This window comes from Dreissena polymorpha, chromosome 6, assembly GCF_020536995.1.
Source record: "Dreissena polymorpha isolate Duluth1 chromosome 6, UMN_Dpol_1.0, whole genome shotgun sequence".
NCBI classification, from domain to species: Eukaryota; Metazoa; Mollusca; class Bivalvia; order Myida; family Dreissenidae; genus Dreissena; species Dreissena polymorpha.
In genome coordinates this window covers 77066539-77083350 of record NC_068360.1, presented here as the reverse complement: position 1 = coordinate 77083350, position 16812 = coordinate 77066539, and the positions used below count along the sequence as shown (strand labels likewise).

At 33.7% G+C, this 16812-nt stretch overlaps 2 protein-coding genes and 1 long non-coding RNA gene across 10 annotated transcripts in view; 2 read left to right on the top strand and 1 right to left on the bottom strand.

Annotated features, from left to right (window-relative positions):
* The window catches only part of LOC127835450 (uncharacterized), a 354496-nt gene that overhangs the window by 197690 nt on the left and 139994 nt on the right, over window positions 1-16812 (bottom strand). The gene's annotated exons all lie outside the window — the stretch shown is intronic.
* LOC127835457 (uncharacterized) lies at window positions 5666-10901 on the top strand. The gene is made up of 5 exons (XR_008028536.1): window positions 5666-7909; window positions 8457-8591; window positions 9248-9278; window positions 9706-9860; window positions 10045-10901. It is a non-coding gene; the product is annotated as an uncharacterized LOC127835457 (long non-coding RNA).
* Window positions 10924-13477, top strand: LOC127835448 (mucin-3A-like). The gene is made up of 2 exons (XM_052361887.1): window positions 10924-12178; window positions 12492-13477. The coding sequence occupies exons 1-2, from the start codon at window positions 11090-11092 to the stop codon at window positions 13029-13031; spliced, it is 1629 nt and encodes a 542-aa protein (XP_052217847.1). The 5' UTR covers window positions 10924-11089; the 3' UTR covers window positions 13032-13477.

The following is a 16812-nucleotide window of genomic DNA, read 5'->3' as shown; positions in this document are numbered from 1 at the left end:
TGGTGAGCTCGTCAGTTGTTTGTGTCTTTTTCTTTTGTCTTTCCTCAACCAAACGTGTGCGTTGATCTCTTATCTGCCGCATTTCCTTTTCAACATCCGGCGTCTTAGCCTTAACTGTTCTTTTTTTCCCTTTCTCACTCTCAATTTTAAGCAACACGCTCTCAGACAAATAGTGTGCCATACTGTCAAGTAAATATTTTATTAAAAAATACTAGATCAAACACTACAACTACAAATCTCTACTATTTGTCTACACTAATCTACAAACTTAAAAGAAATAAAATTACCTGCTAAACACTTACATTTTAATTACACACTATCAAACAATCAATAGCCTCTGAAGAGCACAATACATTTTCACAAAACAAACAAGAAACACCAAATAAATTTACAAATAATTAGGGATGAGAATATTGGAAACGATATTCGAATATTCGTTTGCCATTATTCGAATATATTTGAATATTGGACTTTAAGCCTAATATTAAAATGTCCGAATTTATGACCATCCACAGCAAATTACTATTCATGATTGCCTCAAATTCCACTATAAATCGTATCTTATGTGCGGCTTTGAAAAACAGGATAGAGTAATATTTTTTGAAGATCATTCATTATTATGCTATTTTTAAAGAAATAATGTTTATTTTCATTAGATGTAAGATATGTCAAGAAAACACATTACCGGAATTCTAATTGATTTCAATACTTATAATTGATCTTGATTACTTTCCATCGATAATACTTATGCTTTTGATTTCGCTATTTGTCTGTAATAAAGAACCATTAAAGAAAGATTTAATAGGTTTGGATTTGAGCATCTAAATTCTGATTAGATAATCATTGATTTGATATATAGATAACGGAATTAAAACATACATGCCACATCTCGACGGGACAGTCCTGCCAGTTTGATGATTGTTTCGGCGTCCCGATATGAGACAATTTGTCCAGATATTCGTTAATACGTTCTATAAATTCACAATAAAATTCGCTATTCAAGCTCTGTCTGGCTAAAAGTTACCATCGCTTATCCCTTTATTGCCCCCTATTTACAACCAACTTTTACTTCTCGAGGGCAGCTTCACCGGTATGTTAGACTGCATTTAAGATTTAAGATTAACCAAACGCAGCATTTTCAAATCTTTAACAAGGTTTTGTTTTCTACAACCTTTAATATGTATAAGGTACAGTATGCTAAGTGAACAAAACAATAAGTAAGCTTATCAACTATGTAAGAATTAAATTAAATAAAGCTTAATTGAAACATAATTTTAGTGATGCAACGTATATTAATTCGGTAACTTGAAACGAATGAAGTTATCATTTTAAGTCCCCAATATTACATAATTAATGGCATGAACATTAAATACATATGAGCTATTTAAATACAAACTTCAACTAATTTGATACTCAATGCAAGTGATTTCGTTCCAAAGAATCATTTTATGTCTATTTTACTCCTTTCATATTTCAAATCTAGATTCTATCTTGCAAAACGCAGTGTTGCAAAACGCACACTTTTATTGCTTCAAATTTTATAGAGCCGGGATTCGATTATGAATCTCGTGACAACATATTTTAAAAAATATGTGTTCGTTTCGTTGTATTGCTTCGTTGCACCCTACATCGGTCCATGTGAATTACCGTGTCGCTAATGTAGACTAACCACAATAGTTATATCATCCCGAAAAATTAATGAGTTTTACGATCCAATGCGTAGACATCGTAGACATTATAACCAGACAGACCCTTTTAAAGCCCAATTAACACTAAAAATCAACAAATAGTTCGTTAATTATTTCGTAAAATAAATTTAACCCATACAAAATCAGTGCCCCGTATATGCTAGCCATAATTTCAACGCTAGATGTGGTCTGGTAACAATGTATCTTGTAAAAGCTATGTTACCAGACCATATTTAGCGCTCACATTTGGGCTATTGCTTTAAGGAACAATGATTTTGTATGGGTTAACTTTATTTTTATGAAATGTTTTACGAAATATTCGTTGATTTTGGGTGTTACTTGGGCTTTTAATCATGTCTTGTACCAAGTTTCTGACTACAACCAGCATGGTGTCACTTACTTATAAGGTAACGAGTGGCCGCTTTGGTTGGCTTTGAGTTTATGAAGATTTTCTTTCATTAAGTTCTTAAAAACGTCCACCTCTCGGTCAGTAAAGGGTTTAGCCCGTTTTTCGCTTATTTCTTTAGTGACAGAGTCAGATGCCATATTGGACAATGTTCGTCTGACAAATTGCGCGAAAACGACGTTATTTTAAGGGTTGCATTGTTGTAAATTGTACTGTGGTAAGTTAACAAATTTCAATGGTTAGGTTAAAACAAAGTAACCATCGTATATACAAATACAATTATCTTTCGGTAACATAACCGTGTAAAAAAACTGCGTTTACCAAGTTATTAACCACTGTTTAAAAGACCGCTGAGCTTAACAAACCTGTCAAAACACATTTTTAATGTTTATCAATATACGTAGATGTTTTACATAAATTTACTTTCATTTTCGACTGATTTTCAGTAAATAGTTTGTACATATTGCATAACTATGAATTGATAGTTAATCGACGATTGGTCCTTCTCCTTATACCATCCCGTCTGTCAATTATCATCTCGTTCATTGATGGAAGCTGTTATCAAAGCAATGACCTATGATGGAAACCAAAACTGCGACTTTGTAAATGTACTTTTTTTTAAGTATCTTTGCATAGAAATAGAATATTTAATAATCAATTTTGGACTCGAATATTCTGACGATTTTCGAATTTTCGGATATTTGGTCCCATTCCTATAAATAAAACAACGCAATTATATTTTTTCAATGCCTAATTCTCACAAACGCGCGGAAACATAAAAGTCCATTATTTCACGCTATTACCGACAACGCGAATGCGGCGCTTCTATTTTGCTAAATACAGTAAAATATAAAATCTTAAGTCTGCAACTTTTTCATTATTCCATAAACAGTAAAACACTTTTGTTAATAAAACACAACGATTCAATAATAAATATTCTTAGCAGCGTCTATTTGTCCCGTTTACCCGATATTCTTTTATAAAAAAAATCAACTAAGCACACACTCTTTTTAGATAAAATCCTGTGTTGACAACTGTGAAATTTAATACCCAGTTTGTAAACAGTGAGCAGCACGAGTTCAAATTGACGTGTGTGTATAAAATGCTGTGTATGTTTACCAAAGTGTAATCTCAATAACAATAGTAACTCGATTGATCAGCATTTGTTAGTATGTGTTAATACTTTGTAACAACATGCACTTGCAGATAGTGTCCCAGTGCAGGGTCGATGAAATAAATGAAATAAAACTGTTAAACAACTTTAACACTGCAAAAAATCCGTTCTTTATTGAATATGTAAAATTAAACGTTAACGGAAAAGTATATGCCATACTAGAAAAATGCATTCAACAAAATACTAAATTAAAAAACAGTTTTATAAAATTGAAAATAATTACAAAATCACTAACCGTACCTTCTTAATGAGGAATGCGTTAAGCACTTAAGAAGTCCCAACCATCACACACATAAACACAAATATACAATGTATTATAATTGTTTTTGTTTTAAAAGTTCATTTTGACTCCCGGAACCGGTATTGGTCGTCGCTCGTAGTTTATTTCTGGGCCCCAAAACGTCATAAAAGTAGATGATGCACCACTTAAAACGTCAGTATGCGTCCACTTGACACGTGTCAATTTTACCTGGTACCGTTTACAGAAACAGATACGTCAAAATACTTGAGTATTTTCCAACTCACAAAAGATCAATTAGAGGCGTTGGTCATTTTGTCCAACGAATGACTTCCTTTTCTAGACTGACTAGAACAAAACTACAGTTCTCCTATCTGTGGATATCGCATCCAGCATTGCTCCGCGTCACTTGTATTTCTTTTATAAACGTCCGACATCGAAGATCAAACCACATTGGGCGCCATTTTCGGGGTTCGTGTACTGCGAGGATTTTTATTTATGCACGCAGATATTATGTTGATATATTTTATTATTATTTGACCATCATCCGATGTTATGGATAGGAATTTCTCTGCAACAAATATTAAATCAATATACACACGAACATGAATGAATATCTTTAAAAAGCGATTGAAAAATACACATACACGTAGAGTAGCTACGGCGAGTCGTCTATGAACAATTAAATGCAATAAACGCATTATTAATAACGACTGCGAAACATACAAAATAGTAAATACATGTCACAATAATATGTAATTTAATAGTTATACAATAAAAGTAATTGTTTACCTAAGGAAATATATTATTTCCTCTTAAACATAATAAATACGTCAATAATAATTCTTGAAAATATGCACGTGGATCACGAATCAGGGTTAGATAACTCAAATGTTAGTAAATCATGCATGAGGTTAAACTGTTGGGGTTGCTTTCCTTTGATAAGTGAAATGTATTTAAATTTATATTAAAACCTTCATATTTTAATAAATAAATAGTCTAGATTGTATTAATGGATTTAACCCTACGACAATATATTGACAGGACTCCGTTCAAGCTGTTCAAGCAGTTCAAGCAGTGAAGGTGACGAGATAGATTCAGTTCCGCAACGCAATTCAAGCAGTGAAGATGACGAGATAGATTCAGTTCGGCAAAGCAGTGAAGACGACGAGAAAGATTCAGTTCCGCAAAGCAGTTCAAGCAGTGAAGATGACGAGATGGATGCAGCTCCACAAAGTTTGAACTTTACTTATATTTAGTATTGAAAAAGGATGTGGTAATTAGAATCGAAAGCTCCATGTAAGCGTAAGTGGATAATTTGTTACTTTTTTAATCTAAATGTTCGTTAAGCTCTAAATATGGTCATGAACCTCTTATAAAGTACTTTAAGCTATCGTTTGCCTAAATAAAAGTACGACGGCGTTTAAGCTAAGCTTTAAAGTGGAGGTCAACCAGATTGACGAAAAAAGAAAAGTTCTAAAATACCGTATTTGTTTACAATTATTAGTTTATATTGATTAAAATATTACGGCTGGTACATAACATTACTTGAACAAAGTTGTTAAGTTTTCATATTTTCAGTATATTCGGTAATAAATATACCGGTTTATGTACCAAATATGGTCAGTATAGCATATTATGAGTAAACTATGAACATACTTGTACGAACGTATGATTGATATCTTTATTCATATCACTATCATATAGATGGAAAACATACACAAAAATATCAAAGTAAATGCCATTTGCAAATATATTGCCTAAAACATATAGGGAAAATTGTTTTTTTTATCTCGAAAGCACTATTTCAGGTTCAACAATCGCCATCTTAACATTTCACTGAAAACAAAAGATAACGTTTATGGTGAAATGCATACTTTTAAAGTCTTACATTTTGATAAACTATCCAACATTAATCCAATCTGTTAGAAAAGGGTCAATCATTTTGAGCTTGAGTTGTCAGTGTGTTGACAACAGAGTAACAAATCTTATTGTAATTCACAATCATGTTTACGATGTTATTTGCAGCCATTATTACATCGCCACTTTCGCAATACATCTACGTCATAGCTAGTAAAAAAGTCACGCAACTGTCTGATTTGCAAATTGCATCACAGTGAAATTAGTCTCAATTTTCCATGATCGATTTAACTTTACTTTATTCCGTGTTCGTCTCCTATATTTAAATACAAGCCTACATGTTTTTGAATATAAATGTTGCATAATAAATAAAGTATACATGGTTATTCCCATTTGATAACAGAATGATATCGTTCTCGGATGAATATCGGAAGGAAATCTTCGGCAAGCCGCAGGCTTCCCTATATAGATTTCATCCTCGCCTGACATCAATCGGTCATGAAAAGACAGTAACCATGTATAATTTATGTACAAATAAAATTTCAAAACCATCTCAATACCAAAAGCATCGATAGATATATTAAAATCATTATTATTCGAAAGCAAGAAGTTACGTTTTTTTTCGGCAAAGCTGTTTAACCCAGATTTCACCTTAAATGACGTATATATAACGCCAGTAGACCCAAATGCATACATTGGAATATTTAATTCGCGGATTCGAGAGAAATCTCCTAGTACTTTGACCATAATACTGCATATAGCACAGCGTAAAGGATGTACCACTGTTCAATGAAAGGAACTGCGAACTACTCACTGTATTTCCATAAAGTTTGGTCCAGTAACAATGACGCGTTAAAATCCATATCGCAGAATTTCAATTTCACTAGGCGGCCACTGAATACTCAGTGGAAAAATAAAAGGACAATCGATAAATGCTTAAAACGCTGTATTGCTTTCTCGATGATGATACACACACTTCCAAAGATGTATAGTGTCATGATAACAGGAAAATCTTCTAAGTATCTTAGCACTAATGTTTTTTCCCGTCTGGAAATCGTTCCTGAAATCTGAAAAGGCCACCGGAATTTGCCATTTTGCCATCCGAAACTGGGTCTAATGTCATATTATGTCAGCTTTGCTATAGTCCAGCTTGCGCATCTCGCAGTCTGATCAGGTGATACCTAATGAAGTCTTAAGTGATTTTAAAGCGGCCAGCGCAGCTACTGACCAGACTGAGAAATTGCGCAGGCCGAAACGCCATTAGACCCATATTTGAACACGCGGCTTCTGACGTGTAATTTGAATGTTTAAAAATAGCAGTGCGTGTTAATCAAATATTAAATTACCATTTTATTTGATGGTGGAGAAATAAGCTCATAATAAGCTTTATGAGGTCACATGTGATTTGACTTCCCGTATTTCAATTTTTATGAAGCATCACTTTTACGTGGTTTGAATACACATGCACTTAACAACGCATATATAGTTTATGCAGTTTGAGGTAATTAACAACTGAAAAAAACCGACAACAGCAATTCATCTTTTTTTTTAATTTAATTATTTACAAACGGAAATGCTTCAACTTTATTTCAAAGTCAGGGTATACGCCGAATATCTTTTTAAATATATTTCTTGATGTAAATGTAACTTTTCTGGTCTTTAATGTATATGGTTACAGCTACTGTACTATCGATATAATTATTGCTATTTAAGAATATATTCGTCCGTCATTAAGTCTGTTAGTCTGTCAGTAGGTTTGTTGATTTGAAACTCTTTCACAATTTGTTTAGAAACCTAATTTTGCCATACAAAGCCCTAATCCGACACAAACACACATTGAAAACGCATTTAAATCAGTAAAAAGGGTCATTCTAAGTTGTATAGTTTCAATACTGTGATAGAACGGGCTAAAGCGAATGATTCCTCAGTACCAGAAGAGATCTCACGTATTTATTGCGCATCAGGCTCCGTTAAACTTAAATTTCAATGCATTTCGTACAAACGAAAATGAGTTCAGTGAATTGAACGTCGTACGAATTAATGCCATTGGAGCATGCGTTGAATGTCATGTGGACAATCGCTTCTAAGCTTTCCTAATAGCTTGGTACACATGACTACTTATACTTCATGAACTTGATTATGGTACATGTCACATTTAAAATCAGATGTACATATGTCTAAAAGGGCTTATTCGAGCTCCGACTTCCCTTAAATCAAATGTATAAATTTTTACTCACCGATTTCTCTAAATGCCCGACATAATTTGTTATAAGTTAAAAGGTCCAAGGACACAATGCAATTGGTATTTCTAACCTACTTGTCATAGTTTGCCAGTGAAATATTAATCAAAACATTTGCAAGACTATTGTGGGATATCTCATATCGCCTGGTAGCTCTTGTTTTGTCGAAATTATATGAACTAATCAAAATATTGCACGCAGGTAATGGGCCGGTTTTACCAGATTCGAAAACTTCGTTTGGAGAAGGCTTTTCTATCACCATGCCTTATAAACCACCGTATAAATCACCAACATTTGCAACAGGTAAGTAAATCGACGAGATATGTGCAGAGTACATTTAAAGTTTATCTATGCACAACGAGTCAGGGTGAGATTTTGGGATCGCCGTTTGTTCGCTTTGAGTCGCGCGTTATCCTTCATGTTTCGTCCGAAAGCGGTTGTTAAAACGACTTTTCCTTGTACACCGTTGGTCAGATTTTACCTAGAAACAGACGAATGATCGTTGGTAGACACTCATTTCGCGTACTTGATAGTTTTAAGGTATTGTATGGATGTAATGTAGTTCTTTTAATACTTATAGGGTAAAAACTTTAGCCAAAACATGTAAGGTTCAAACTGCAGACTATGTAGTGGAACTTTATAACAATTATATTAAACAATCGTCCTCTGTACACACTACAGCCACGAGTAATGAGAGCAAACACAACATGTGCTTAATACATCATTCTTTCTTGTATTCTTATCTCGCTTTTAACTATGTTCTCTTTATGTGTTATTCGATTCATATATTTCGAACCAAGCCTATGTTTTCGAGTATATACATGTATTCTTTGTCATAAATAATTTGCAGGAACGTCTACAGTCTACAGTTGGAATACGCCTTGTACATGGCTTTAGATTTCATGACTGTAAACGGTAAACACATTTTAAAACACGGATTAACGTCATGAGTGGAATGAAGCAATTTAAAAACTACAGTCTTGAGGTAACAGTTATTAATACATACTTTTTGTAAAATTTAAAAATCTTTCTGACCATGCTTTACTTTCCTCAGTATTGAAGTGGCAACATAAAGAAAATGATGTGTTGGTCAATGCCACATAAACCATTGACTTTTCAATGAACTTTAATAAAAACCATAATGCAACATTGTATCAAAGCAATGTTATGTGATCTCTTAAGGTTACTACTTTGGATCCAAGTATTGAGTTTGTCTTTTAAATATAAGTTATGATTATCTTTAAAATACTGAATATCGACATTCCATACTTCTTCAACCTGGTCATGTGCCATAATTTGCAACATGAACAACCCTCATAAATGTGGTCTCTGCACAGTTTATAGTCCTTTACATTCTCTTGGGTTCATGTATCTTTATTCGAACCCTGCTACAGAAAGAAAACGCCGCACACAGTCATGCAGTATTGAGTTCATCGTATTTAGGAATGCCATTGTGTTGTACCCCGATCGTGTACAATTTGGCCCGATTTGCCATATATACACTTGTGCTATTGACGCACACTGCACAGTTTGTTGATAGATTTAGCATTATGAACAGTATTAATAAGGCTCCATTTCTATGAAGCTGTTTTAAAGGATTGTCATTCAAGTATTTTATCTTGTAATACTTTTTCATTTTAGGAGTTGCGTTACTTCGATTGTCGATTGTTAGGTGAGTTCGGGCTACATTTACATCATGAATTGAAACATTTGCTTTGTGAAAAAAATTCTTTCATCGCAATGTTTGTATTATTGCGTTTCATTGTTGGCAGTGAAATATCACATAATGAATGAGTTCTTAAACATATATTATCCTCATCAATAGTGCACGATAGTAATCGACGTACAATAATATTGCCCAGATTTATTTGATTTCAGATTTACTTTAAATTTTCGCTCATTTCTTTTGGATGCCTAAGACATTATTGTTTCGATTCAGTACTTGATATTCTTTGAGAAGGCTCATTTGAAAGCTTCAGAGAAAGTATCGATATTTCAATTATATTATAGATACCTCAGACTATAGCCAACAGTGCCTTTGATAGTTTTCGCGATATTTTAGTATGAAGGTGGTTTGCGTGCATATTGTATAATTACAGAAACAACGACGGTGGTCGGACCAACAACGATAAGTAAAAATCAGACATTTATGTATCCCAAAGGCACAGACGAAGAAGAAGGAGAGAAACAGGCATTAACAACTAGGCATATTTGTATTACAGCTATAAAGGAATATGAGGATTGTAGTTTAGAGGTACATACTCCTCGTTATACTTTACTTTGCAAACAATTAAGCCTATTTTTTCCGGACCTAATTGTTTTGCTAACTAGTCATTACAACACCGACATGTAGGCTTTTTTCATAACGATTGGTAATCGTGTTTTTATGTCATCAACTAGCGAAATGCGATGATGTCAATCATGTGCATGTTTTTTAGGAACTGCGGTATGCAGATAGTGTTGTACCACAATTGGTTTAACAACTTGACTACGAGAGTCTTAATTATTTAAATAGAAAACCAACACAAACGGACACGTCCAGATGGTCTTACCCGTTCAAAGGATTGCCTGTTGAGATTGCAGGTGAAGAAGAAAAGACAACAGTAAAACAGAACGAAGGTGTAGAAGAAAATACAACAAATAACCAGAATGCAGGTGTAGAAGAAAAGACAACAATAAACCAGAATGCAGGTGTAGAAGAAAAGACAACAGTAAACCAGAATGAAGGTGTAGACGACAAGACATTAGTAAACCAGAATGCACGTGTACTAGAAAAGACAATAGTAAACCAGAAAGTGATTGATTGTAAAACCTGGATTTATCAAACGATTGCCGAGAAAGGTTCGGATGATTTGTCTGAACATTCGCCTAAACACTCTTTTGTTAATTATCTACAACGATTTAACAAACCAGGCGATGAAACAGAAAACACGGCGAAAAAAGTAACAGATGCGTTACTAAAAAGAGTGTATGTTGATCCTATTGAAGATGCTGCCAACTCATCTACAGAATTAGGTAATCTTTACTTGAATACCCCAGCGTCAAGTGCGTTACATTTTGATCACCAGTCAACATTATCAATTTCTGAATCGGAAGTAGTTATATTGCCAAATATTTCATCACAAGATCGTTCGTCGTTTCAATCTAATTTATTATCCTCATCCGATGGAGCAACCAATATTTCGAATGATAAAACAGGATTGTTTTCAAGACTTTTTAAAACAGATGCACCGTTTTCATTTGAAAATGTACCAGACTTCAGTGAAACAATTGTGAGGAGCTCTGATCGAACGTTAACATTGAATTTAACATTCATCATCAGCAACAACAAGGACAACATCGTCGTTATCCAATCGTTTTTCCATTCCAACAATTGCAACAGATGGACCGTTGTCTTTTAAACGTGTACCAAAGTTCGGCGAAGCACGTTTTAGGAACGCAGATAAAACGTTTACATTGGACAGTTCGGCAACAGCAACTACAATGACAACATCGTCGTTATCTAATCCTGATTCCATTCCAACACAGCAGATGCTAACAATCGCCGAGAAAAGTTCGGATGATTTGTCTAGATATTCGCCTAAAAACTCGGAAATTACTAATTTACAAGAATGTAACAATCCAGGGGATGAAACAGAACACAAGACGAAAAACGTTACAGATGCATCGTTAGTATTTTCTGTAAAACCTGGACCTTCGGGTTTATCTTCAATTGCGACTTTGGAGAGGGAAGCGTCCGACACAGTTTTAAACAAAATAAACAGTTTGTCTGTTGAACCTATTGAAGATGGCGCCAGCTCTTTTACAGATCTCAACTTGAATACCATAGCAGCAAGTACGTTACAGTTTGATCAGCAGACAACAACATCATTTTCTGGTTCGGAAACTGTCCTATTGACAAGCATTTCGTCAGCAGAGTGTTCGTCCTTTCAATGTAACTCATTGCCATCATCCGATGGAGCAAACCATATCTCGCCTGAAGAACCAGGATTGTTTTCAAAACGTTTTGCAACAGATGAAACGTTTTCATTTAAATGTGTACCAGACTTCAGTGAAGCAATGTTGAGGAGCCCTGATCAAACGTTTTCAGTAAACATTTCGTCACCAGCAACTTCTGGGATAACCCAGTCAATATCCAATCCTGTTTCCATTCCAACACTTGCAACATGTGCACCGTTTTCATTTAAAAGTGCACCAAATTTCATTGAAACAAATTTCATGAGCCCAGATAAAACGCTTACATTGGACAATTCGTTATCAGCAACTACAGGGACAACATCGTCGTTATCCAATCCTGTTTCCATTCCGACACTTGCAACAGACGCACCGTTTTCATTCAAATGTGAACCAAAGTTCGGCGAAGCAAGTTTGAGGAACCCGGATAAAACGTTTACATTCGACAGTTCGTCATCAGCAACTACAAGGAGAATCCAGTCACCATCCAATCCTGGTTCCACCAAAACACCTGTACCTGTCACATCGGGTCAATGCCACAATGCTTCATTAGACAATAACAATGCTATTTCTTCCATTGCACCTGTTCAAGTAACAGTCAAAGAAACATACGCAAAGGTAGTATATAAACATTTGTTTTTATATAAAATATAGTCTGTTAAATCTCAAACACTTTATATAAAACATAAAAAATAAAACGTGTTAGGTTCAATATATAATTGTGCATACACGTTTATCGGATAATACATTAATTATTTTGGAACTGACCATTTCGTTGAAAAAACGTCTACTTAACCGTGATAAATTTCGTATAAGAATTAATATCGTAGCCTATTATAACTGCATACCAAACAAAAACTAGAGCTGGACAGTTCTGCGAAAACGCATATGTTCAAGACGTTTATACTTATTTTTGCGGTTTTCTATTCAGAAACCGGATGTCTTGGAGCTGTTTGTTGGCGGCACACACAGATATACGACATTGCTGTCAACTATGACACAGGCAAAGGCAGGTTTTCTTGCAGACATATTCTTGGGAAAAGGAAACGTGCCTCTACATGTCCTGAAAGATGGATCTTTCTTCCTTGACACCGATGGAGAATCATTCAAACTGATTATTGAATACTTACGTGACGGCCGACTGCCGGATATGGACGTAGCTTCTACGAAAGGCACTTCAAGGTGTGAGGAAATGTTATTGAAATCTTTCCAAACCGCTCGAAAGTACGGGTTACATGAATATCTGCACGACCTTGACCAATGTGTCCCTATTCAGCGTTTCAAAGAACTTGAAGCTAATAAAGATATCGTCGAGTTCTATGCAAAACAGATTTTATGGGCGCTCAATAAAACTGATCTTGAACAAAATGGCAAGTTCGCAATCCTGTTGAAGTCAACCGATTCGACTGCAATCTCTGCTGCGTGCTGTGAACATGTCACTTTGCCCCAGTTGATACTGTTGTTCACCTAACAAGGGACTTTAGTTTGCGAATTTTGAGTTTGCTGTGTAAGCGTCTCCGTTTCCTAGGTTACAACGTCACTACAAATGAAGAAAGTTGTCTGTTTAGATGTTGTACACACGAGCAAGGAGACGCCGATAAAAAGGAATGCACAAGCAAGCGTCATTTGTTGACGTGGTTTTGGCGGATTTAGAAACGCAGCAACCCTGTTTGATTGCATAACATGTATAAGTTGCTAACAGAGCTTGCTAACGTTAACCTTATACCCGTGAAGTATATTATCATAAATGTATTGTAATGTTAAGCAAGCGGCTATACCAAATATTGTATTCAGATTACTTTTTTGTTTGTTTGTTGATTTTTTATACTTTTAAGTTGCTTTCGTTCCTTGTATGGAGATCCTTAGTATTGTTTTCAAACCATGTCACTTGCTTTAACATTAAACTATAATTTACTATTTCATGCTTCTTGATAATGTGCTACCTTAAAATATTATCTTTAAACTGCAAAGGCATCCAAGGTAAAAAGAAAAGACTTCAAGTCTTTCAATATCTAAACAATGCAAATTGTGACAAATTTTGTATATAAGATACGCATTTTGTTTTTTATCAATATAATACTACTTATTCAGAATGAGGGCGGAATGTTTATGAGTTATTGCTCTTTCAATTTTCGGGGTGTTGCAATTTAACTTTCAAAGAAACTTGATTACAAAACACATAGCGTTTATTATGATGACCAAGGACATTTTATTTTGCTGGCTTTAAATCTCGATTAAACCAGATTAACCATAATTAATATTTATGGTCCCAACACTGATATTACGGGATTCTTCAACAATATTTTCGCGAAAATGACACGATTGGTAATGACGCTTTCTTTATTTGTGGGAAATTTAATTTAGTCTTGGACCGAACTCTTGATTATGATAATTATAAAACTGTTAACAATAAAAATGTAAGACATTCGATTATATAGCATATTGATAAACGCAATCTTTCCGACCCTTTCAGAGTTAACTATCCTGCTTTAAAACGATACACATGGAGACGATTAAGTCCTTTACAACAAGCTAGGCTTGATTTTTTAATTTGTTATCACCGCTTCTATTACCAGCAGTGCTCGATGTAAATATTCTGTCAAGTTTCGAATCCTATCACTCAATAATAATTATGTCTTTACAATTTACTAACTTTAACCATGGCAAAGGTCTATGGAAGCATAATGACAAGTGTTAAGTGATATCGAGTACTTAAACACTATTAATATAAAAATACGAAACGAAACAACAATATATGGTCCCCATTTGCAATCATGATACCGTTTTGAAATGCATGATCAGGACTTACAATTCATGATTGACGATTAACTTTTTTTGAAAACTTTACTTATGGAAATAAGCGGCAAATCTATATCTTACAGCTCATATAAAAAGAAATTGACTAACAATCATGAACAACAAATTAAACTTGAAATCGAAGAAATTTAAAAAAAGTATCACTGATGAAAATATTCAACAAGTAAATATTTTGAAAACAGAACTAAAAAATATATATGATGAAAAATTAATATGGTCCGTTATTAGGTCGAAAGCTGAGTGGGTTTATAATGATGAAAAACTCCCATAACTTTTTTGTAACCTTAAACAATACAAGCATACGACAAAAACTATGACAAACTTAATTAATAAAGAAGGAATTGCATTAGTTAACCAGATATTTTAAAAGAAACTGCATTATTCTATAAAAATCTATACCATTCTCAAGATGAAAATTTTACGATGAAAATTTAAATAATTATTAAAATTACTTAAAAATACCCAAACTTTCATGTAAACAGTTAAATAGTATAGAAGGACCAATCACATTAAAAGAGGCTTCTGCTGGTTTATAAAATATGGTAAATAACAAAAGTCCTGGTTCATTCGGTTTTAGAACTGATTTTTTAAGGCATTTTGGCAGAAATTGGGAACCTTTGTTTGCAGAGCCTTATATCACGCTTTTATTAGTGGAAACTTATCCGTAACTCGACACTGTTTCCACTCCTTGACTTTAATTGTATTTGTGGGTGAGACACCTAACTGAAATTATGTTTATACTTTATAAAGTAAAAATCGATTTCTGCTCGGTGTATTTTTTACTCAATAAAGAATAAACGTATTTCTGCATAATATATCATAAGTTATTATGTTTATATAGTTTCCATGTATAACTTGTGTAGGATCTCCTTTCTTGTCAAGATCGAGTTCATTCAAGCTAAATTGGAATTTTCTTTTCACTAAATAAGATATTGGATTACGGCATGCAAAGTGTAGGCAGATTAGATGCAGACATTACATGGTAAAGCAAACTTAATTATAGTAAACTAAATAGATTGACTTTGGAAACCTGGTTTATCTATACCTCTATAAGATTTACTTATATACAGCATTAAATAAGTTTTTGTGGTGTTAATAGAAGGTGGATCATCCTGTCTTGGAACAGCTATTGTTAATCTTCCATTTTAACTCGTCGAACTATTTCAGATTTGAAAATTTATCTTAAATATTTTCGAACGTACAAAAAAGGTTAAATTCCACTAACGATACGTATTGTAAATGACACTGACTATGAGGCATTTAGTACAATTACAATCAAAATATAGCACAATTTAAGTAGAGTTTACTGCACGAATACTAAAAACAGTAATGTAAACATAACCATAAGGAAAGGGGAATTTGTGTGCACATTTTACTTGAAGAGCACTACTACGAGAAAACGTTTTTTTTTAATAAAATGTTTTATATCAGTTTTGATAAAACAAATCAAAGTCAACAATGAGCATCATATTTGAATGTTCATTACCGAGCAAGAAATGTACAGGGATTATTTTAATTCACTTACAACGTACGTCAGCGCCGTTAATTGTTGTTTATTCGAACTTATGTATTTGCTTATGACTGAACAGTTTATTTGTAAAAACATATCATGTAATCCACTACTGAGATGAATTGATAAAATCATTCTTCAGCAACGTTTCTTTGAAATAATTTTTTTGAAAAGTTGAATTGCTATGGAGCAAATGACACAATACATATGATACATCAAAACAAATGTGAGTATAAGAATATATATAAAACATTTTTATACAAAAAAATATCTATGAAAACGCAACAATTAAGCACATTTCATTTAAACAAGAACACAATTGTCATTTGATTTAATTAAATATAATATTAAACAACTAAACATCCATTAACATTTCATAACATGTGCGATAAAAATATTCTTCATTCAGTAACTTAATATAAACATGCGACAAGCTTAATACAATGAATGTGTCAGAAACATTTCTAAACGTGATCAACAGCTACGTGGACTAAGAAGATGTGAATATATGCTGAATATTTAATAGTTTACACATATTTATTTCAAACAAACACAGATGGTTACCAAAAACATAAAACAACATTTATCATATGAACACGTTTGGATTAATTAAAACGACTTACAAGGTCGTATACAGTTATTGTCCATCTGTATGTATCCAATTGCGTTTTGGTCGGACGAACATAATTTAAGTGTGCATGACTAAGCAATAGTAACATTATGACGAAAACGCAAAACTCTGTTTGAATATTTGACAACTATATGACCGAGGCCGATAACTCAGTAAGTTTTAATAAACTTCTCTGGCCTGGTAACGTCCCTTTATGGCATAAATCTCTCACGTTCCCTTTTATTAAGTTAAAAGTACTTTCGGTTTCTTACTACATTCGAACTAGCTAGCGAGTTTAACACTCTTATCTTGTAT